The sequence below is a fragment of the Sabethes cyaneus genome, chromosome 2 (assembly GCF_943734655.1).
Source record: "Sabethes cyaneus chromosome 2, idSabCyanKW18_F2, whole genome shotgun sequence".
Classification (NCBI taxonomy): domain Eukaryota; kingdom Metazoa; phylum Arthropoda; class Insecta; order Diptera; family Culicidae; genus Sabethes; species Sabethes cyaneus.
The window spans coordinates 44,430,499-44,455,006 of NC_071354.1; the positions used below are offsets into that span (position 1 = coordinate 44,430,499).

The 24,508-nt window shown below is 41.1% G+C and overlaps 1 protein-coding gene across 1 annotated transcript; it reads right to left on the reverse strand.

Annotated features, from left to right (window-relative positions):
• Window positions 1-5,635: 5,635 nt before the first annotated feature.
• LOC128734540 (mediator of RNA polymerase II transcription subunit 19) lies at window positions 5,636-23,423 on the reverse strand. Its single transcript, XM_053828790.1, has 4 exons — window positions 22,848-23,423; window positions 22,465-22,613; window positions 6,891-6,998; window positions 5,636-6,821 (listed from the first exon to the last, which is right to left on the reverse strand). The coding sequence occupies exons 1-4, from the start codon at window positions 23,062-23,064 to the stop codon at window positions 6,534-6,536; spliced, it is 762 nt and encodes a 253-aa protein (XP_053684765.1). The 5' UTR covers window positions 23,065-23,423; the 3' UTR covers window positions 5,636-6,533.
• Window positions 23,424-24,508: the final 1,085 nt, after the last annotated feature.

Sequence of the window (24,508 nt, forward strand, 5' to 3'; positions counted from 1 at the left end):
TTCTCACCGGTTTTTTCGGTTATTTAGCGATTTTGAACGTCGTGCGTGAGCCAGCAATAGGCTGTAGGAGGTACCATGACCGGTTTCTTGGAGACTACATCGGACTCCGATGAATCAGAGTCTTTTCTATTGATTGGACGTCCTCGTTTCTTCTTGCTGGATAGGGGCTACTTCACCTTCATCTCAGCATCCTCTCCGCCATCATGTTCAGTAGCGGCTTTCCTTACAACTTTGTCTCTGGCACCAGTCTGCTCCGCATTGCCTTTTTGCTACTGTCTGCATACCAGACGCGGGTGACGGTTGTGCCGTAAGACCGTTCGAAACCACGTTTGCGAAAGATCCAGAGTTTTCATAGTTAAGAGTTCGTTGACATAGTTATTATTTCTTTATTTGTACCCGATGCAGCTTGCAGCCGTGTGTTTATACTCTGGCGCTTCGGGCACTTTGCTTTCATGATCCAGATATCCAACATTTGCAAAACATTTGCTCAGCATACCGTAATAGAAAATCCTTGCTCTGATGTTCTGGAAGTTGCCTTGTGCCGGAATAGCCGACACAATTTCCATATGAGCATCTCGAATTCTGTTGCATATTGGAAATACAGACTCAGCCGGATATCGTTCGCGCACTAATTGGTGAACGTTCCCGTATTTTGCCAGAACTGCGGCAATCTGCTCATCTGTGACCTCTGGTGGTAGACCGAAGATTCTCACATAGCGAAACGTACCGTCTGCTGTTGTCACGGGAACTTGCAAGCGGTCTCCATTCGCATACCGGAATTCCACGTTGGTACCTAGCTTATCAAGGGATTACCTACGAATGGCCGAAACATAAATGGCCGAATCACAAATGACCGAATCACGAATGGCCGAAACACAAATGGCGGAAATAACAAATGACATAATATATCTAATGGTCGAATCACGAACGGCCGAATCACAACTGGCCGAACGTCATATTCGCCCAAAAATAATCACGGCCTACAGCCTGCATAAATGTTGGGTATATGCTGTCCTTACTCGCTGCGCTCGTTCGGACTTAACTAAGGGATAATCCCTACTAGTCAGTAAACCTAGGAAAATGCATGTACCTAAATAGTAGTGGTTTCTGCGGGTCACCGGCGCACACTCACGGCCTGCGGCCGTCTCGCCCTGAACCATCTAGGAAATATTTGCTACTGACACGATCAACAGGCCTCGCACCCTGTAATAAACGTAAATCATTCGCGCTTAGGGGAAGAACAACTATCAATCATCTATACTATATCTACCAATATAAAAAATAAAACGCAGAGTATGTCTTGGTTTTCTGAAATTAAAGTACAGAATTTTACGAAAAGCTTTTTTCTTCAATGACGCGGATTATCACAGAGCTGCGAGTGAAACAAAAGGCAATAGAGGGGAAAATTTTAAAGATTTTTCAGGGGGATGTTTCAAATTCGCGGAGAAATAGATGAAAAAATTATTCAAAATGTGTAAGGTCTCACAAAATGACCAATAAAAATTTTGTTGATTCAGGCATTCCGGGAAAATTCGGCCTTGCGCGATTTGGCCTTTCGTGATTCGGCCTTCTGTGACTGTTGTTGGAATTCGGCGAAAAGTTATACAATCATGGCGAATACTGATATCCGAATTATTATCCGCTTTCTGGCTCAGCAATGGGGGGAGTTGTTTTCTATTTTACTATGAGGAAAAATTGCAAAATTTGTATATTAAACTACCCATATGCTTTCATAGTTACGTAACTGCGAAAATGAATCATCTAAGGTTGAACTCCTCAGAAACTTGTAAAACTCGAGATTGTGACAAAGATCATCCGAGATTCATGATTTATGTACAACAGTTTAATTTGTGGCAATACGAAGTTTGTCGGGTCAGCTGGGTATGAAAGGGGAAGGCAATTAAGATGCGTCCAATATAGCTCTAGCCAACCCAAGTTCCTATCTAGCACCTCCACGTGGTCATACCCGGTAATGCTCTTTCCTTAAGATTGAGTAGCTAAGCTAGGAGGTGCGATGCTGCGTAGATCCCGGCTGCCTGATATCAAAATCGTAGTTTTGGGCAGAAGGTTGATCCACCCAGCCCCGTTGATAGGTAAGCCCCAACATATATTCTAATTGCTTGTTTCGTTCTAGCTCTTCAAAAACCTGCTATACAATGAAAACATTGACCGTAAAACTTGCTAATAATGTACATGCACAGACTAACAGACATAACACTTCGAACAAATTTTCTAACAAAACATCGTTTCAATGACACTCCTAAAACTTGGAAAAAACACTAGCATCACCTGGTGCAGTCTTCGCGCTGCACAGAGTAGCTCGCTATAAATTTTAGCAATGCTATAAATTTACTTATATATTATCTGACAACAGCGCCAGCGCAAGCGAGCGGCGTTCTCGCGCAGCGACTGTTGTTTGAGTCTTGGCTCAAGTGAACATTTGAAACGATCGTTTTTATTGGCGATGGAATGAGGCTTCAGTGTTACGTCTGTTAGTCTGTGGTACATGGATATTGTTGGGTTGTTGTACATGTACGATTGATGGAAACTCAAATGATGGCATCATTATGATGCAACTATATCTGATGCAAAGGACTACTAGTGAGCAGGCTTCATTTTCAGATTTTTGCTCAGTAGATAGTCATTTAACTGCAGCACCTCAACGAAACAGAATTTGAAAAAGTAGTGTAAAGGGCAGTTGTAGAGCTAATTATTATGTACATTATTGTTGAAGAAAGTATAGTTCTATCTTTTGAATTTATGGCGCTATGGGGCTGTTACCCAGCAAAAAGAGCGCTCATTTGGCTACCAACGGGGTAGCAATCGTATAGCGCCGTAAATACTAAAGATAAAACTATACTTTCTTCAACAATAATGTAGATAATAATTAGCTCTACAATTGCCCTTTACACTAGTTTTTCAAATTCTAGTTAGTTGAGGTGCTGCAGTCAAATGAACATCTACTGAGCAAAAAACCAAGAATGAAGCCTGCTAGTGAGCTCGTTCTATTGTTATCCATATTAATTTCATTTCATTATATATCATATGATAAATTCATTATATGCATTAAATGATAAATTCATGAATACAGATGTAACATATGAGTGGAAGACTGGAGGGTGGAGTGAGGAGTCAACCGGAATCACTAGGAGGAAACTCCTGGAGGTCTGAAACAATCACCCTTATTCTGCGAGTCACGTGACTCAATACGACAATTGTCACTTGCCGTGACTCACCACGGCGAGTTGAGTCATCTAGGCGACAACCGTGTCACCTAGGCAAGAAACTACTGTCACCTTAGTGACAAACCGTGTCACCTAGGTGACAATTTTCACCTGATTCGCAGACTCCAAAATAGTCACGTCACTCGCCTCGCAGAATAAGGGTGAATATTTATGTTGCATTCTTCGAACAAACAACCCATCACGTGGGTTAAAGCTGGTGCAGCGAAATTGATTGTTACATGAAAGGAACAATCAGATTATGCACTACTACGGATTTCCGGATAAACTAACGCGATTGGTCAAGGCGACGATGGATCGAGTAGTGTGTGTTGTTCGAGTATCAGGGGTTGTCTCGAGTCCCTTTGGATCTCGAAGAGGGTTACGGCAAGGTGATGGGCTTTCATGTTTGTTGTTCAACATCGCTTTGGAGGGTGTGATAAGAAGAGCGGGTATAGACACGAGTGGCACGATATTCACGAAGTCCGTCCAGCTTCCTGGTTTCGCTGACGACGTTGACATCATTACACGTACCTTTGAGAGGATGGCGGAAACGTACATCGGACTGAAAGCTGAAGCCAAACGGATTGGACTTGTCATTAATGTATCGAAAACAAAATACATGAAAGGAAGAGGTTCTAGAGAAGTGAATGCTGACCTCCCTCCCCGGATTCATTTAGACGGTGATGAAATCGAGGTGGTAGAAGAGTTCGTGTATCTGGGCTCACTGGTTACCGCAGACGACACCAGCAGAGAAATACAAAGACGCATTATGGCAGGAAATCGTGCCTACTTTGGACTCCGTAGGACGCTGCGATCGAACAAAATTCGCCACCGGACGAAGTTAACAATCTTCAAGACGCTGATTAGACCGGTAGTCCTTTACGGCCATGAGACATGGACTATGCTCGTGGAGGACCAACGCGCCCTTAGTGTTTTCGAGCGGAAGGTGTTGCGCACCATCTACGGCGGAGTGCAGATGGAAGACGGAGCGTGGAGCAGGCGAATGAACCATGAATTACATTAGCTGCTTAGGGAACCACCCATCACTCACACCGCAAAAATCGGTCGCCTGCGATGGGCTGGGCATGTCGTGAGGATGTCGGACGACAGCCCGGTTAAAAAAGTTCTCAATAACGATCCGACTGGTACGAGACGGCGGGGCGCGCAGCGAGCAAGATGGATCGATCAAGTGGAAGGCGACCTGCGGACCATACGTAGACTACGTGGCTGGCGAATTGCGGCCATGGACCGAGTGGAATGGAGACGACTTCTTTGTACAGCAGAGGAAACCACGGCCTGGAGCTGATTAAGTAAATAAGTATGAAAGGATCCTAATGCTGGAAGAAAATTCTTATAATCCCGGAATGCGCACAAGTGTCTCTGCTTGTGGGCCCGCCCAATCCCTTTTGGTCCTTCTACAACAGCTTTAGTGTGAAATTCCTTCGATCAAATTTCAAATCAAATCATCAAATCAAATTTGGATCTACTGTAAGTCTACCCACATACATACACTAGCAGGACCTTGAACTGATGGTGGATTTCCCCCCCCATACATACATACATACATACATACGAAGTTTGTCGGGTCAGCTAGTAAACCACCTGGATTGATTTGACTGCAACAACTACCAAACGGAAAGTTTTATGTCCTAGAAGAACGCTATTGAACAGAATTTGTATCGGATGTACGATTCCGGTTTTTTTGGTTCCAACTGCAGCGGTCAAGCTTCTGTCGGAATCGATGTCAGTGTATGATATTCCTCCCAGATGGATTCGCAGATATCGGGTTGTGCATTGCATATACACCCACAGCACCGGAGATGTCATTCATGGAAACTGCTTACCGGTAGGTTCAAACTCCGAGTACTAATCACCTTCCTTCAGTACTGAATCACTACTGCAAACTTCATCTACTGCAAGTTCATCTTCGGAGCTATCCTAACTCCCGTAAAATTTCAGATAGTGCAGCACAGATATTTTAAACAGTTGAATTGAACGATCAAATCAATTGAAGAATCAATTGTTAAAACTACAATGACACGTGGTTTTGACTGACGAATCACCAGTATCGCAAGTGATCAAGGCATGCTGTGACTGTTATGCGTTTATTCTTGTTTATTTAAATACAAATAAACGCATGTTAGGTAGGAACTTCGGTAAGCTACATTCCGTTATCGTTAACTTGACCTTCTACAAGTTTACATTCAAGTGATACAAAGATTTTGATGATTTGTTTCCAAAATCGACTCAATTATAGCAGTTTCAACGGCATCTTTCCCAGTTGCACGTTTTTTCACATGTGACTGACGTCCGTTTAAGGTAAGAAAAAACCCGACAACTGAAATTCCCCTTTGCAAGGACATTATCTCAATCGTTTGAAATAAAACAGCAACAGCATCTATCTTTTGCGTCAAATGTATTCCTAGATGAAAATAAAATTAAATAATAACTCAAATTAATAATTATAAATACACGTTACTAAAAAGTTAATCATGCTTGTTTGCACGTTGTCGTCCGACTCGGGAGTCGTCTCTGTCTCATCTAACCGGGGATTTTCTGGGCAGGGTTAAGAGATAAAACATGATCAAACTAAGTTTTCTTTTACCTATCGGCGAACGAATAGTGTCAATCACTTCTGTACAAAGAAAGACTGTTGCGGAAATTTGGCAGACTGACTGGTTTGTTCAGTGCCACCAGTGGGGTGTAGAGAAAATATTTCAGAACTAAAACTGGATGTATTTTCACTTCACCTTTAGCTTACATGGCTAAGAGTTTTTTTGTTTGTTTTGTTTTCCGTTACAAAAAATTAGCGACACTGCGCCTGAACCGAGGATGTTCTCATTTTCGTAAACCATATTAGTAATTTTTAATTATCATTTATAACACACCCCTATTCTCAAAAATTGGCATTGTTCTCCAATCGACATTCGATCGATAATTTGTTTGCTTTACTTATTGATAATTGTGGTAAGGAAACACTTCAAAAATATTATTTATATATCAACAAAACAAGGGAAAACTAGGTGCTTCCTAAAAATTATGCTCTCTTGTTTTTACTTGTTGCAATATTAGTTATACTGTTAATTATATGTACTTTTTTTCATTCATTTCAAGATCGATGATTGAATGGGTTTTTACTTTGTTTCGAAAACCAGGCTGGTACCCATTCGAGGTTTAACGTAGAAGAAATGAATTTATCTTCTTAGCACTACTAACTACTAACGATGTTACTTGTTGTTGCAGCGGTGTGTATAATTTGTTTTCCACATTATTTTGATTTCTTTTGTTGGTTTTTTCACTTGTTTACACTTAGAAGACTTGCGTTTGCGGTGGCATCGCGGTAGCCCCACTACCCGGATGCTCCGGACTGTGCCGCTGTTTTTTGCGCTTCTTTTCTTTTTTCCGCTTTTTCCGCTCCTTGTCGTCCTCGTGGCGCTTCTGCTTCTTGTGCTTCTTCTCGTGGGTATCCAGCCCGGACGCTTCGAGCGACGACTGTTCGGATTGGGGCGCAATACCCTCCTTGTATTTGTGTTTCTTATGCTTATTCTTATGCTTCCTAGTGGGAGCCGTTTTTAGGTGCTTATACTGTTCCGGGAGCTGGAAGAGTTTGAATGAGTAACGTCAGCGAGCTGTTGTTTACTTGTGTAAAATGTTTCATTAGCTTACCGGTCCGGGATGCAGGCGGAAGCCCGCCAATTGTACGCTCGTGAGGGGAAGTAATTCTTTGCCAACGATTGGTGGTTTCTCGATTACGCTTCTAAGTGAGCTGTTGTCCTGTAATTAGAGTGTGCTTTTGTAAACGACTGGTAACGGTTGTTTTTAATTAGTTTTATAGCATTCAACCATATGGCCCGAGCTTATAAAATCAATTCCTGTTAGAATCAGTACAGTATGAACCTGCTTAATATAATGAAGTCACACAACATGAAAATATCGTTCTCAGTGCGAACAGCTCTCTTAATCCTATTTGCCACGATAACCCTCTCTGAAAGTACACCGTGTGGAGGTTGCTGCTGTGGAGGAGGTGTACAGGAGAATACCGCTCGGAAAGATGTGTCCATGTTAGACACTGACAGCGTTGATTATTCCCTAGCTGGTGATGCCCGTAATATGCGAAAATTGGGTATTCTCAATCCTAAGGACGAGCAGACTGCTGCTGAAAGGGCCAGGGAGTTCGACGAAAAGTTCGCCGAATGGCAGGCCACAGTACAAGGGTGATTAATACCAGTTTTAGTAGGAATGTACAAACGAATAGAGCAACGTTGAAGTTACGATCTATTGAGAATAATAGGATGTATTACGATAGAAAGGATTTTAATAAACATATTAAAAGTTTGGTTTTCAACGCAACTACGTATGGTGAGTTCGAAACTGAAACGAAAACTGAAAACATTCGAATTTAACTATAATACAGCGGGAGTGGAAGATGTGCTATCCTGAACGATAGGTGAAGTACAAGCAGCAATCCACCAACTGAAAAATAACAAGGCAGTGGGAAACGATATTTGCATCAATTGATTGTCAACATTTGGTGGTGCAATGTGGATTGTGAAATGGAAGTATCGAGCGATGAATGCCGGTATCAAACTGGCTACCGTCGATTATCGTTATATTCGTGGGATGTTAATTGGCCCACTTCACGGAACGGATTAAATGTTTACCTTACTGTAGATTCTCCAGAGAAGCCGCCCTATGCACTTATCGATTTCATAAAATGTAAACCTACAAGATATTACAGACGAAACTGGCTTTTTAGGAAAGCTGATCAGATTAGTCATGACTTTGATGGGTCGGGTTTGGTGATGTGTGAGAATTTCGGGTGATTTATCGGACCTATTCCAATGTCGCGGAAGACTTCGATAAGCTGATGGTGTTTCGTGCACAAAACATCTTCAACATTGCACTAGAAGGTGCTATACGGCGAGCAGCATACGGCCCATTTATGGGCAGAACATTTGAGGCGGGATGAAAGCATTTAAAACCCAAAGCAGAGAGCATTGGTTCGAATGTAAATACAAATAAAACGCCTGAGCAGTACTGCGTTAATCTACGGGGACTAGTTTAAGGCAGACGAAAAGTTGGTTCACTAAAAAATCTGGAAACAACAATGTCAGCCGTGAGATTTGAAGGCGTATTATCAACAGGAATCCTAACAACTATGGGCTTCAGAAGCAATCAGATCGGCGCAATATCGTTTGATTGAATGGTCGACATCGTTTTCTAATAACTCTTTCAGAACTGTTTTTTATAATACAGTGTCCTTGGAAGAATTTGTGTATATCAATTAGCGTAACGGCTGATGACTAGTCTTAAGTCAAAACTCGACTACATGTGGTGCTGCAAAATCAAACTTTTTTGTTTTATGTATAGAGCTATAGCATCTTCGGAAAAGTTTAAGAAAATTTTATTGTAAAAATATTTGCCGAAAACCCCCAAACCAATTTTGTCAGTATATCTTCAAATTTAAAATTCAAAATTGAATACATATTTTAAAAATTCAATAGATCAATCGTAGACTACCTTCAACAAATTGGCAATCTGTAGTAAGTAAGGAAGGAAATGTCAATGACGAAGTAGAAAAATTAACTGCTCCGCTACAACAATTGTTCTATATGTCGCTGAAAACAGGAATTTTTCCAGAAGTTTGGAAATCTTACTTACTTAGTTATAGTTCCTATTTTTAAATCTGGTACCAAGACTGATATACGTAATTGCCATTATCCATGTATTTCAAAACTATTTGAATCAATAGTCAATATGTAATAAAATTTTCCAGCAAATGAATCACCTAATTACGAACTTCGTTGGAATTGCCCTGCTTCTGAAAAAGTTCAAACCGATCATATTAACTCAGTATTTACTGCTGCAAACAATGCACTCGTGGATAGGTGGGTGGTATGACATTACTTGACATGCAACACATAAATCCGTCCGCCCCTCATTCGATAAAAAGAGGTACTTGAATAAAGAGAGCTTGATTTCTGGCCTGAAAGAAGTTTTGCATTCAACGGATTGGTCGTCCCTGGATGGGGTGATGTGAATAACCAACTACTCTAAGCAGACTGTTGCGACTTCGTCCACCGACCCAGGCCTAAGTGGAAACAACCCGGCAAACTCATGATTTCATCGTTTAAAACGTGAAAGATCTGCATCGCTAAAGATCCCCGTATTCCCGTTTACGGGACGCGATCACCAAGCAAGAGTTTGTCAGACCCAGTCGTCGATAGAGAACCCATAACTGCTATCTTTACTCGAGATTTGTGTCGCAAAAGCAACAGGATCTTAAACAAAATCCCAAACGTTTTTGGTCATTCGTTAAAGAGAGGCGCAAAGAAACTGAACTTCCTGCTCAAATGTCACTTGGTGATCTATCTGCCACCAATACTGAAGATATCTGTAGTCTCAGCAATTCTCTAGTGTATTCGCGTATTCTAGTGTATTTCACGCAAAATAAGGTTGAAGCTGCCTTGAAGCAGTAGAAATCATCGACGTTTCCCGACCCGGATGGAATACCTTCGATTATACTGAAAAATTGCGCATTTACTTTTTCGAAACCTCTAGTTAATTATTAACCAATCGCTTCTTCAGGAAACATTTCCTGTATGCTGGAAAAGATCCTATATCTTTCCTGTGTTCAAAAAGGGAAACAAAAACGCGGGATTACTTCGCTTTGCGCTGACTCGAAATTATTTGAGATCATTATCAGTGGCTCGTTGCACAGAAGTTTTGCACAATACATCTCAACTGACTCAACAACTCAATCTCAATCTTCAAACATATGCAAGGTGGAACACAAGTGACACGGTGTATACTGACATCAAAGCTGCGTTCGATCGTGTTGACTATACTGCTACTGCTAACCAAAATAAAGCCTCTCGGTGCTTCTGCTGCTTTTGTCCGGTGGTTGAAATCCTTCCTTGAAAACCGGTGGCTTTCTGTGGAACTGGGAAGCACTGACTCTTCCGGAGCGACTTCCGGAGTACCACAAGCGTGCCTCAGGGCAGCAACATCGGACCCTTGTTTTTTGCTGTATTACAACGATGTCTGCTTGATACTCCCTCCAGGATCCCTCCAGTGTTAGTGTTAGTGCTTTTGGGTAGTGGACGTCGCGCGACTAACGAAAGAATTTTTTTTTTCGGTTTTTCGGCGAACATTGCGGAAATAAAATGATTTCCGTCTAGTACACTCGTTACTAAGGACATTTGATGTCCTAAAAGTGTAAAGTGCAGTGTTTTACCGCGATGTGTTTTACTAAAAATTCAATTTTAGTTTACCGAAATCGTCGGGAAGTGGTCGCTTTCAAAGCGTTTTGTTACATGTGAATGTGACTCATAGCTGCCGGTTATTGTGTTGCTTCAACACATGTACTGGTATGCTGTGATGGCTGTGATAGTGTTCTGTCACTATGAAAATAATATCTTTTCGCCCTGCTGCGTTCATTTGGAAGTTTCCGGAGCAGCTATAATTTCGTGGTATATACCACGCTAATTTGCAAGTGTTTTCTGTCCAACTGACGACTAGAAGTCGATTGGCATATTAACATTTGTGTATGCGGTGGCAGTGTGTACTAGGCCGTCCCTTATTTTTTTAAAATTGACCTAGCGATGAGCTCAATATCACAAAATGTTCGTTTTGTTGTGCAGAGTACAACGATATGCCATTAAGGTCCCTACGATAACGTTAAGTGGTCCCGCAACGGACCTTAAGATAAAATTATATGAATGACCGGATCTTCCATGCAATAACAAATACGCCACTATAGTGCATACGCTTGGTCATCCTTTATTTAGTTTTAGTGATGAATTCAATATCACAAAATGTTCAGTCTGATGTGCAGAGGAAGATGATATCTCGCGTAATTTTTAAGTAACATTGAAAGATTCTCTTTGGTCTTCCTCTCTTCCGATTATTGGCCTTGCCAGCGTTGAAAGAGATTTCGAAGGCTGCTCGCACTTACAGGAAATCTCGTGCCGAACTGTCAACGCGTGAGTGTTGACAAAAGCAAAAATACTTCCCTTTCTTTTTTTCTCACGCAAAACCCTGAACAATATCAGCAACGCTGGCAAGGCCAATTACGGCGACATAAATGCATTTCAAAAAAAGTTTTCTTGACGATTAGGTAGGTAGTGACACCAGCAACCGATTTATGCAAGGCTGAAGCACGCTACTGTAATTTTTTTTTCCTTTTTCCTTTTTTTCGGGTTATCCAACTGGTCGCTTAATAGCGTATAAAACTCTGCGCTGGGCCCTTTTGTGTTGTCAACAAAGTGTCAGGGAGACCTCAAACATCAGTTCTACCTGACGAGACAGGCACTGGCGCCCACTAAAACACAGGTAGAGCCCCAAGCATAGCCGTCACGCCTATACCCGCAGGCGGAGGCGTTTCGGCCCTGCGCGGACTCCACGAACTGACTCTAAGATCTCTCTGCCAAAGGCCGGAATGTCATATTTTAAATATAATGATGATGATGACGATGATGATGATAATTATGATGATGAGAAGAAAAATAATAGATCGAATTTGTAAATGTGCTTTGGACTTTTTGTACCACTCGAGTTGCAATATGTGGTATAGTGAAGAAGTGGAGAATTCGTCAGCCCCGCCTGACACCGGTCTTCAACCGCGCGCCCGCTTTCAGTTTTCCAACACAAACAACCACAAATGAACCAATAGGTAAGACAAATTTCGGAGCATTAGTGGTTATCAACTTATCAGGGCAAATTTAATCTTTCATCCCCTTAGTATTCACAGTGCATTCCCACGATACAAAGTAAATTGAGCGCAGCACAAGCTGGACGTTCGCGGTAGTCGACAGAAGCTTCAAAATATAGAGACTCGCCCGCCTTCCAACCCTCGAGACCAAAGTGCTGTAAAGCTCTGGGCTTAAACGTCTCTTTAAGACTCGACCCCTTCCCATCGACAGAGCCCGCGGGCGGCCATCAGAGCTCAGGACAGCCACGGGGCCAGTGCAAAAATCCTACTCTATCTAGCAGCACCGCCTAGCCGAAACTCGAACACGCGACACGAATTGACCTAATTTTCCCATCTGCTACCTAAGAAGTGCTATTACCCGTAATCATTACAGAATGGTCCTTCGGCATCCAATCGGATCTGGTATCCCGCTTACATCCCATCATCCCATCCCATCCCATCAGAAGAGCGAATACCAGTCAATGATAGGTAATAGTTGTTAAACATTTAGGGTATCAGGCTATTTTGATACTGGCTCACTTCAGCAGATATTCTTCGACATTCATTTTGGAAACACATGGTAAGCCGAAGAAAATACTCTGAAGATCGACCACTGTCAAAATAGCGCTCTATCTTAATAGATTCAACATTACAACATTTTTAAACTGCAGCCAATACCGTAGTTCTCTGCTTATCTATTGAAGATAAAGACACTACGAATACAAGCGATGGAGACGAATATCGTGTATCGACAGAATCTCCACAAAGACGCAGAGGAACACAGTTTGTTGTGACCCCTGAATTGGCACAGGCTCTTGACGCTTCAAAGGTTAGCACCAAGGGTAAGTCGCTTAGAACATTGTTGCAGGCTCAATTTAAGGAACAGCTTACCTCATTGATTACAATTGCGGTACATTCATTTCACAGTTCATGGCACACTGTGGCCCAATGTAATATATACAGGTGTGGCAATGTTGGTTAAGTGGTGTTAGTGCAATGAAGAAATTTCATCATGGTGTGGGTGGAATCGTAAATCGACCAATCACGATGAAGCGTGACGTAAAACTACAAAAACAAACCCCATTGTCCGACGCGATTTGTTTTTGTAGTTTGACGTCGTTTTCTGATTTTTCGCTACTAATACCATCAAATGTCTTCATCTGCCACACCTTTTTAAACCTCATTGACTGTGGCCCACCTTTTTGACATTTAAATTTTGAAATGTTAGAAATTGGCAGCCCTGCTTATGTTTGTTATTGTCAAAACGATCAAAACAGTCTGGCTGGGCGCAGGCGAGTTTGGCAGGTTTACACGATCAGCACCTCAGCGGCACAGTAAGGCACAGACTGAACAAAATTTCTATGAATGAGGTGAACGGAATGTTCTCAGCGACGTACCCTTGGTTAGCACAGATTCTGCTCCAGTAATCTTGGCAGCAGCTGCAAAATCATTTGGTGTCGATATAAATAATACAAACATTAACCAATAAAATTAATGCAAGGCTACAACAGGAATGTTACCCAAAAAGAAAAGGCTTTTCAGAACTTGCTGCAAGAAACTTCCAAACAAACAGAAGGCACCCCTACGTAACTCTGTAGGATCGTAAAATGTACTAATTGACTTACGTTTTAAATAAAACTAATTGATTTGAAAATGACACATGCGATGACTGCCTCGATTTTTGTTTGCTAGAACCTTTAGAATGCTCACTGCAGTAAAGAGCTTGTCATTACGTTGGAGGTCGCTCATTAAACTACTTACGGAGCGTTGGGGGACCACCTAATGTTATCATAGGGGTCTTAAGGGCATATAATCTTCTTCTACACGGCCAACCGAAAATTTTGTGATGTTGAACTCATCACTAAAATGAAAAAAGGATGACCAAGCGTACGCACTATAGTGGCATAGTTGTCATTGTGTGGAGGATCCGGTAATTCACATCATTTTATCTAAAAGTCCGTTGCGGGACCACTTAACGTTATCGCAGGGACCTTAACAACACGTCATTTTATTCTGCACAAAAAAACGAACATTTTGTGATGTTGAGCTCATCGCTAGGTCAATTTTTAAAAAATAAGGGACGGCCTAGTGTGTACTCTGTTTTGTTAAGTGCAGAAAACACACGCACTAACCGCTTTATGTTTCATATAAAGAAGCTGTACGTGACGAGATGATAGTGCTGGTGCGAAAAATAGTAGTATTCTGACTGTTTTAACGTTCCTCTAGTGCTCTTATGCAAGTCTGTGATAGTTGTCTCAGTATTCATTCGTGTAGGGTCAACAAAAACCTGTCGGTGGATGCTGCAGGAGCTGTAAGGCTATAGAGGTGCCATGGAGCTTGGTGTTTTGAAGTTAAACGGCGAGTTTGCATTATAAATAATGCAAAGTCTCCGTTCTGGTTTTGGAGTACTCGAGTTCCTTGTCGCCTCTTTGGTTTACACCCTCTGTAAACTCTCACCGAGTTGAGTGTATTTATTGGATATACAACAATCCCTTAGATAGGGCTACTCTCCAAGGAAACGATAAGTATAAATATAAATTATATTCATTTATATTACATATACATATTTTTTCCTATCGAGTAATGCGTAACACAGTGGAAATTGTCGAACGGACGTCGAGACACAAGTGTTTTTGCTTGCGTCGGTCCGACGTCGGGTCACAAATTCTCACTGGAAATACGTTTGCTGCCTGTCGCGCTGATTGATTGGGATTATCCGTCCCATGCAGAGCGACAGCGCACGAAAATTGAAACAAAAACGTTTTGTTTCTTTTGACTGGCAACGCACTTACGGTTCTGTTTCACAACGAGAAGTTTGAAGACTTGAGAGGAAGGTTCATCGGCAGTTTGATCATTTACAGTACACATTATCGTGTCCAAGGGAATACCCTTTACTCGGTGACGTAGTATTGGCACATGGTTGGATGCTGTCGGTGGGTGTTTCTGTCGAGTATTTGAATTTTGCGGGAAACAGAACGGTAGCTGTGCGATCATGCAATTTCTGTTGTGCGGTATTGATATTGGCACAACATCCATTTTGCAGTTTAGCAGTGCGTGTCACGCGGTGATAAGATGTAACAGTGCTTTTTTTTTTGCGCTTTCGTAAATATTCTTTGCTGGCGCGAATATTATGCATGTAAATTTTAACATCAATATCGACGCACTGTGATACTGCATTCCCATGCGGATATGTAATATTTTTAATGTTACTGATATGGCGAAGCATGATTATGTGTCTTGTGATAGCACTAAACAGTTCTGTGGATATTCATTGACAGATATATCGAGATTATTCTTCCAGAGAAAAATCGATCTGCAGGTTTTTCTTTTTTATGATGAACTCTTTTTACACTTACACAAGTATGAAAATACGAGTACAGTGTAAATACGGTCATTCATAGAGTTAGTATAAAATATTATAAATATAATAATTTTATACTAATACAGGCTTTTGCTGCGATTGTAACCTCGTAGCACTTCAAGTTGAACAGGTAACGCGCTTTTCAACGTTTGCCTTCTACAGCATCTTAAAATGATGCACTTTTGAGTGACCTCTATGTGACTCTATTTACCGTGCCCCCAAACTCGTTTGTGCCAACTTTTAAGTGTCATAGATTGGGATCTTGGATGGCATGGTTTGTTCCGTATTCCGCTTAAATTGCAGTTTCCGGAAAATTTCGTCAACAGCTCTAAGAACGGATTTGAAAATGACCACGTTTTAACTCGATCATTTTCCAATTCCTTTTTATAACTGTAAATGACGATTTAAGGGCATTGTTTATGCCATGTATCTGGTACATCTTAAATGAATCGGATTTCAGGAAACTGAAATTGCGTGACATTTTTGATGTTTTCCGCCGCAAGCGGTATATTTATCAAGTGTACACCTCCTAGGGGGTGTATTATTGATAAGTTAACTACCAAGGATTACAGCACCCCCTTGGGGGTACAGTAATTACTTGGTATATATGTGTTTGTGTTGTCAAGTTCCCTTATCCACCCCTTCCTATTCTCTCTGTTTTCCTTTCCCGTCCTCATCAGGTAAATGATGACACGGGCAAGATGGGCAAGGCACAAATCTTCCATACAATTTTCACAATTGTATGGACGTGCTGCTCGAGCCACAAATGCTGATACCTGATACCCTCCAGGATGCAGAATCGTGTATGCTGATGACCTCAAAATCTACCTTGCAGTTCGCTCTGTTGCTGATTGCATCGAATTACCAAAGCTAATCGACATGCTTTGGGGTTTATGTGTATGCAACCGGCTCAGTAGCAGCGTCACCAAGTGCTCTGTAGTCAGCTACAGCCGCAAACAGCAAACAAGAACCTGGGATTCATAATGAGAATTGTAAAAGAGTTTCGCGATCCATACTATCTGAGAGCTTTGTATTATGCATTTGTATGCTCATCACTGGAGACGGCAGCTGTTGTTTGGAGCCCTTACACTGCCCTTTGGACTGCACGGATCGAGTCTATACAAAAAAGGTTTATCAGGTACACGCTTCGGGATCTGCATTGGACGGATCCAGCTGAACTTCCTCCAAACGAACACACGTTTAAGCTGCTGGACATGGACACATTGGAAAAAAGAAGGGATGATATGCGTGCTGTATTTGTTGGAAAGATATGTGGATCAATTGAGGCCCTTGAATTCTAGCAAAAATCAATAGGAACACGCCCTCGAGAGTTCTTCGCTCTACTGACTTCCTCATAAGTTTCATCGGACATTATATGCTCAAAATGAGCCTGTTGTATGCAGTTTTTAACTCTGTGTACTACTTGTCTGATTTTAATATTAGCTGTAAAACGTTCAAGTGTCAATCATAGATCATTTTAATTTATTGGTTTGTAGTTTTTATTATTTTATATCATGCAGGCCTTGTTGACAGATGTACCAAAGAAATAAAAAAAACATGTGTCGTTGATTCTTCTTATGTAAACATGGAAAATTGGACGGCATCTAGGTGTAATACTCGTGTAAACTCGAAATAAACATTTACTGAACATTACAATCCAATTATCAACACAGCAAATAGACTCAGTCCCGGTGTAGTGGTTAGCATTCACACCGAGGACCCGGGTTCACATCCCAACCCCACAGAAGTCACGAATGACCTAAGCAATTAAAGTGACTATAATAAAAAAGAAGCAAACACCATGCGGCTTTATAAAACGCTTCAGCTATAATTTGAAAGACTCCTTCACCATCAAACTCTTATACATAACATACGTGCGACCAATTCTGGAATATTGCAACGTCGTATCCTTACACAATCATACACGAAGAACTCATCGAATCTGTCCAAAAACAATCCCTCTTGTACGCACTGCGTAAATTGAATTGGGTAGCATTTCATTCCCCACTATATAGAGCAAGCTGCATGGTTATAAATATACAAACTCTTAAAAAATGAGCTTACAATACTGAGCTTCATCAAAGACAGAAATAATGTATTTGATGAAGCTCAGTATTGCAAGTTCAACGGGTACAGTCTAGCGAAATACTATCTAAATTAAACTTTTATGTGCTTAGTCGTGGCTCAAGATCTCGGAAAATATATTTGATAAACTTAAACAGAATAATCTACGTAAAAAATAGTCTCATCAATCGCATGATGCTGATTTTACAATCAGCATACGACTTATCAATAGGAATAATACATAGTATGTAAGCAGTAATTGTACAATATTAAGTAACATTGTATGTAGTCTACTTTTGCTTGACAAAATAAATAAATATAATTACGCAATTTTGCAGTAGACCACGGCCTGTATCTTCTCCTTAGGTCGAGTTATTTACAGATTTAGTCTGAAAATTTGCATGTTTGGTACTCGTATAGACTGAAAAGTTGCAAAATATGGTAGCTGAAATAAACTGAAAGTAGCATAACTTCAAGCGAATGATGCGGCTTGATCATTTGGAAAAGATAAATAAGAATAGAACCAAGCATTTAACCATTTAAATAATAAGCGAATAACTGAATGGATCAGCAATTGAACAAACAATTTCACATTAAAATAAATAAATAAGCACATTGCACATTCAAAAACAGGGCTGACAAAATATGTTAAAACTAAGTACCGCAACCCCGGGCTTAAATAAATGGCATTTTGTTCAGATTGGACGAGTTTATTTTTAATTTGAACATTTGGTCCATTGCCTCTTTTAGGATCTTCATCGATCAATTTGTATTTCAAAAGAAAAAGACGTTACTCAGTCTATTGGGTTCTCAGTAGACTACTTAGAAAGACAAAATAATGTTATTTGTTACATTATATGAAAAATGAAATGATCAGAAAAATAAATACAATGATTAATATAATCGCCATCACAGTCGATCAGTAAATTTTGCATCACCACAAAGTTACTCGCTGACCCGTTTCGGGATGTTCTTAAGCCGCTAATAAGTGAATCTAACTTCTTCACACTTGTCTGATGTCGCAGACGTGCGGTCCTTCCGGGTATTAAACATCGACTCAGACCACCATCTCATAGTAAGCAAGATTCCTGCCCGGTTGTCCAACGTATTCAAATCGAGACCAACTAGGAAGAGGAGTTGCTGCCGAGTCCTCTCGGAAAACTGATAAGCGATGAACAAGTTGAAGAGAACCTGAACGATCAGTGGAAACACATCCACGATGCGATCAGTACCACAGCACGAGAAGTGTTGGGTACTACTGTTGCAGCCACTTCCAGTGAGTGGTTTGACGCAGAGTGCCAACGGATACCATTCCCGATGCAGAGAGATACCGACATGCTAGAGCTGCCGAAAAAGACTACACCGTCGTAAGAAATGCCAGTACTGAGATCGCGTTTTTGCGGAAGCGGAGAATTGCTTCGGGAGGCACGATACGAGAAGCTTCTTTAAAACGGTCAACAGAATCAGGAACCAGATCGTGCCAACTCCTGTTATGTGCAACGATAAGAAGGGGAACCTGATTGCCGAAAGATCGGAAGTGGCCAGGCGTTGGAGACAACATTCCGATGTACTGTTGAATAGTGAACAAGACGAACCTACCAACAGAAATAGGATAATGATTGAGGACGATCGACAAGCAATGGATCGAACGAACTTTGGATGATGTTAAAAATCATCTAAAGAGCTGAAAACGGCAAAACAGTTGGAAAGGACGGCATCCGCTCCGAACTTTTGAAAGTCGGAAGCGAACGGCTGTATTGTGCAATCCATCAGGTTATACTGAAAGTATGAACTGAGGAGGAACTACCTACGAACTGGCTGCAAGGTCTCATATGCCCTATTTACAAAAAAAGGCCACCGACTAGAATGCAGCAATTATCGGGGCATTACTCTCCTGAGAGGAACGGTCCATGGCGGACCAAATGTTCGCTTTGCGACAAATTCTCGATTATTTCCGAGAGTTCAACTTGCAGACTCACCATTTGTATGCAGACTTCAAGGTGGCGTACGATTCAGCTCATTTAAGGTGGCGGATAATGCTTGAACATGGTTTTCCAACAAAACTGACTAGGCTGATACGTGCTGTTATGGATGGTTCAAAATCAAGCGTCAGGATTGCGGGTGAGACATCGGACTCGTTAGTGACTTTAGATGATTTGAAGCGAGCTGTCGAATTTTCTGTTCAACATTCCATTGGAAGGTGCTATTCGAAGGGTAGGCGTACAGAGAAGCGGTACCCTTATCACGAAGTCTCACATGTTCCTAGGATTCGCGAATGACGTAGATATCATCGGTGTCAACCGTAGAGCTGAGAAAGAGGCGTACACGCATCTTAAAGATAAAACTGCGAAAATAGGGTTTGCCATATACTCTGCCAAAATGAAGTATACGGCGGCTGGTAGAGAATGTGGTAGCCCTTCGGGTGTTGGAACTGCGGTGGTTATACTTTTGAAGTGGTCGACGAATTTGTTTACCTTGGTACGTTAGTGACATGTGACAACGATGAAAAGCTGTGAAGTAGAAAGGCGGATAGGATTTGCCAACATAGCCTTCTATAGATTACGTAGTCAGCTGAGGTTCCGTAGCCTGCAACTCCGTACAATATTCGCGATCTATAAGACGCTAATTTTCTCGGTGGTACACTACGGCCACGAAGCGTGCACGCTGAAAGATAGCGCCTTAGCGATCGGCGAGCATTTGGCGTTTTTGAGTGTAAGATCTTGCGATCAATTCTTGACGATATAATAAATGATGGAGTGTGGCGCAGGCGCTTGAACCACAAAATTTACTAAGTATACAAAGACGCGTCCCGACATTCTTCGTCAGATCAACCTAAACGCACCATTAAAGGTGTTGCGGAGGATACCTTTGTTTAACCTGCCTTTTCGCTGCACACACTATTGTGCTAATAGGGCCATTACTGGCCTGCAACGTGCATTCAACCGAGTTTCAACGGCGTTTGACTTTCATGTCTCAGCAAGTGTTACGTTCTAAATTTGTCTCAATGTTTCGATGTTTACTGTATTAGGTATTAAGATCCATAAGGGCATTGTTGCCTATTGGTAAAGTAATACATAATAATAAAGATGCAGATATTGTGAAGCGTATTAAACACGACAGGCGATAGTGGGCTGGCCACGTATTCCCGTACCCCCGTTGGATGGGCGCTGTTGATGAGGACGCTAGAACAGCGGGTGTTATGGCGAATGGAGAGTAGCAGCCCAAGGCCGACAAGCTTGGAGACGACTCCTAAATTCGGCCCAAATTCGATAAGCAAATTGTCGTGAAGTAAGTAAGTGACACGATATCGAATGACACGATAGTTTAATGCAGTAAATCTATGATTATTGCAATAATTGCAACTTTGCAGTATATTTCTAATATAAAATTTGTCAATATCTTGGTCTGTGTGAAAGATACAGGCTCGTAAATTCTGCTATTTTATGTACTTTCGCGGTATTGAAACGTAAGTAATGGCAGTATGGATTATGGAGTGGTTCCTTACCAGAGAGGGAAGCAGTTCGTTTCTCGTACGTAATGCAAATTTACGGACCGATAACAGATGTACAAGTATAATAGCTTGGTGATAAAAGTCAGGGAGCTGACGAGAGGGAGAGATGTCAAAAGAGGAACAAGTAGTTTTTTTCTAGCATTATGAGAATATTGTAACGAAAGCAAGTGCACAAGTGGCTGAGGGACAAACGGGAGGCGGAAGATCGCCCCGGATAACATTGGGCACTCAGTTAGTGATAAAATCCATCAGGTCATACTGCGGGAAATACCAAGGTATAACTCCCCTCAACCCGGCATAAAATTCTCTACCGCACTTTGTTTTATAGAGTTTTGCTGACGAATCACTGCAAGCGGGCCGTTCCATAATGGACCAAATGCCTATTTTGTGACAGATCCTCGACAAAATTTCGAGAATTTTATTTGCAGATCCTGCGTCTGTTAATATACTTTTAGGTAGCATGCGGCACAGCAAAATGAAATAAGGTATGGAGGACTATAACTAAACATGATGGATTTTCAACCAAATTGATTAGGCTAGTACGGTTTTATGTCGAGCGTAATACGGTTGAGGCAAAGTGACAGGTTGTCTAAATTACACAAAACCCGCTAAATACTAGACGGTAATACTACGGGAACGCTGAAGACGGGTGGCTGCTCTTGGGGCATTTGAGTGAAAACCTCGCAATCAATATTTGATGCTAGACTAGAGTGTGATGCAGACATATGAATCAAGTGGACAAATGGATGAATGTAGTCAAGTGAATAAAACACGGCAGGGTACAATGGACTGCCCACATAACGAGAATACAGGAAGAACGACGAGAATGCTGGCGTGCCGAGTGTTCGGGACAATTGGAGAATTGCATCCTACGATCGAGTAATGTGGAGGCAACTTCTAGATTCGGCATAAAATTGTGGGTTTCATTTTACAATAATTTTCTGACTAATTTAAGTTCAATGAAAGTATCTTTTCAGGGCTATGTTTTCGGTTTTGCAGTCAAACTGCTAATAAAAACGAAGCATAAATTTGATAGGTATTGACTAAAAAATATTTTTTTAAATACCATTCACCAGACGAAAAACAATTTTTGTGAATGTATATTGTTTTTATAGAACCTTGAAAAAGATTGAATATAAGTCGAATCGACGGAAGTAAAAGAAAAACGTTTGTTTTTATCAGCAATTTGACTGCAAAGCTGAGAAACATAACTTTGATACAAATAAACAAATAATCAGTATACGTTGCTATGGTTATGATAGTGCTACTGCTTTTTAACTGTTGTTCGTGAAGGAATTTCTGAAGATGGTGGAATATGACTTGAGTATCAAACGTACCCATCGATGTTTGAATAAAAATAGATACGATTATTTAGTCATAACTTTTTTTGTAGTTTATCAATTGAATTAAAAAATACATTTTGCCAAAAAGCTGGAAAATAAAATTAGGCAAATCTTAGCATCCCAGCCACATAAGCAATATTTCTGTGCCTAGATGCTTGCCTTGCGTTGTCATAACTTATGACTCATAAGTTTCGAAACTGAGTTAAGATTTTCAAAATTTCAAATATTCAGCTGATAGGTAGATACGAAACAAAAGGGATAATACTTACGAGATGTCCTGGTCCATCGATGACGCCGGGTAAATTCGGCAAAAACGATGAGAGCTGCTCCTTTACCTTTTTACCACTAAATTTACTGTACGAATGTTCCAGGCCATAGTGGGCCATCAAGTTGGTTGCTCCGGTCAGTTCGCCTTCTCCTGAAAGAGTAATCAATTGACGAAATAAAGACTCTATCTTTGTTTTTTTAACATTGATTTTTAAAAACTAAAAGAACTATTTTGTTTAATAGAATAAAAAAAACAATTTACATTTGAACGGCACTAGAACACCTAGCACTCGCACTTGAAATTCATTGTCAGCCATAACAACTGAACCGTAACAAATATCTTCCCTATTACCTTCGACCATTCCGGATGTAACATTTCACTTACCTGGCGGTTCCTTCATCAGGTAGAAAGGCCCACTGTGCACTATCGACGGATTTTTGCCGAGCTGAATAGTGGTTTTAAGCGTTCCGGACGAGTCCTGCCGGGCCACAACCGGGGACCGTCCTCCCGCGCCACCGGCCCGTGGTGACGACTTCGGTGAGTACTGCTCCACCTTCCGGAACTGATCGGTCATCATTACGTTGCCGTAGTTGTTGAACATCTCGGCTGTTTCTAGCAGTGGTGTTGCAAATGCTGATGCTGCTATTGTTGCTGTTTGTGGCTCCGTTTCTTCTACTTCGTCGTCGTTTACCGTCGACGTCTATTCACTTTGAACAAGGGAGCCTCAGTTTCAAGGCAGCGCAGCGTATTCGAGGCATTCAGCAGTGGCCTCTTAGCCCGAACGACGGGAAAGGGCTCCAGTACCGACGCAAAACACACAAATTTCGTACGTAATCTAATTAGGACACCGTTTAGCTCACTTTTCTACTCAAAATGAACGAAAACACTCGCAAAAATCGCTACTTTTTCGAGACAATTTTCACCTTTTGCGAATGGGTGCTCTCCTTTTTTCACGACGAGACCTGCTGCTCTGCTACGAAACACATAGAGAGGCAGAGGAGATCGCCTTCGCAGACAGGCAGCAGCTTTGACAGCGGCTGTATTTATTTACAAAAGGCTTTTTCGTCCTGTAAGGTTGGTAGCGTCCGTAGCGCCCTTCAAATTGCCAAGAGGTTTCCTGATGCAATGATTACAACGCACCGTGGAAAGAATACCTCCTCCTTGCTTTGGTAACTAATGATAATCTTATTCTTGTTAATGCTAAAAATAATCAATAATTACCTGTGATAATACAACATTAATAATCTATCATTGTATTGATAACCTATAAGATTACTAAATAGAAACTTTAAAGTAATTTCCAATTACATGGCACGTCTGCCTGTATAAAAACCCCTTGCAGAATGATTCACTTGAGATCAATGAAAGTAAATAACAAGGTGAATAAATAGTAAGATGTATTTTTTATTATTGTTCAATGATCATTATTGCGCATTGCACTCCTCGCGTTGTCGGAGTTCCACGATCTTCAAGAACTCTAACAAATTCCTATCCTTAACGAAAACTTTTTCAGGTGGAAATACCGTAACTCCGTCAACGCGAATTGTCTCCTATAAAAGTTTACGTTATGAGTGAAATTGCGGCCAATTCCGTTGTTTCAAGAAAATTCCCAAAAATTTATTTGAGAAAGAAATTCTTACAATCTATTTCTCTTCCAATATTTTTTTTCTTTTTTACGCATTCCGAGCAACTACAGAGAAAGAAACCAAATACCAACATGAAATAACCAGCATGTTAAATTGTACTGCAGCCAAATTCCGGACAAAAAATTCTATAGAGATTTTTAAAATATTCTTATTTTTTGTATTCCGGTGAAATACTACCTTCCCATTTCGCGATTATTAGATAAGTGTAAGGTATGTATTTACTAAAGCATTGTTAAAATAGAATATTTCGTGCATTATGTCAAAAATACAGTCGTCTTTTGCTGGTTGGGCCACTACCTCGGCCCAACTAGTGAAGGTGATTCGTTAGTTGGGCCAACTGACAGAAGGGACAGATTTCATGAGGGGTGCATGCATCGTTTTTTGTTGGTGCTACAATTT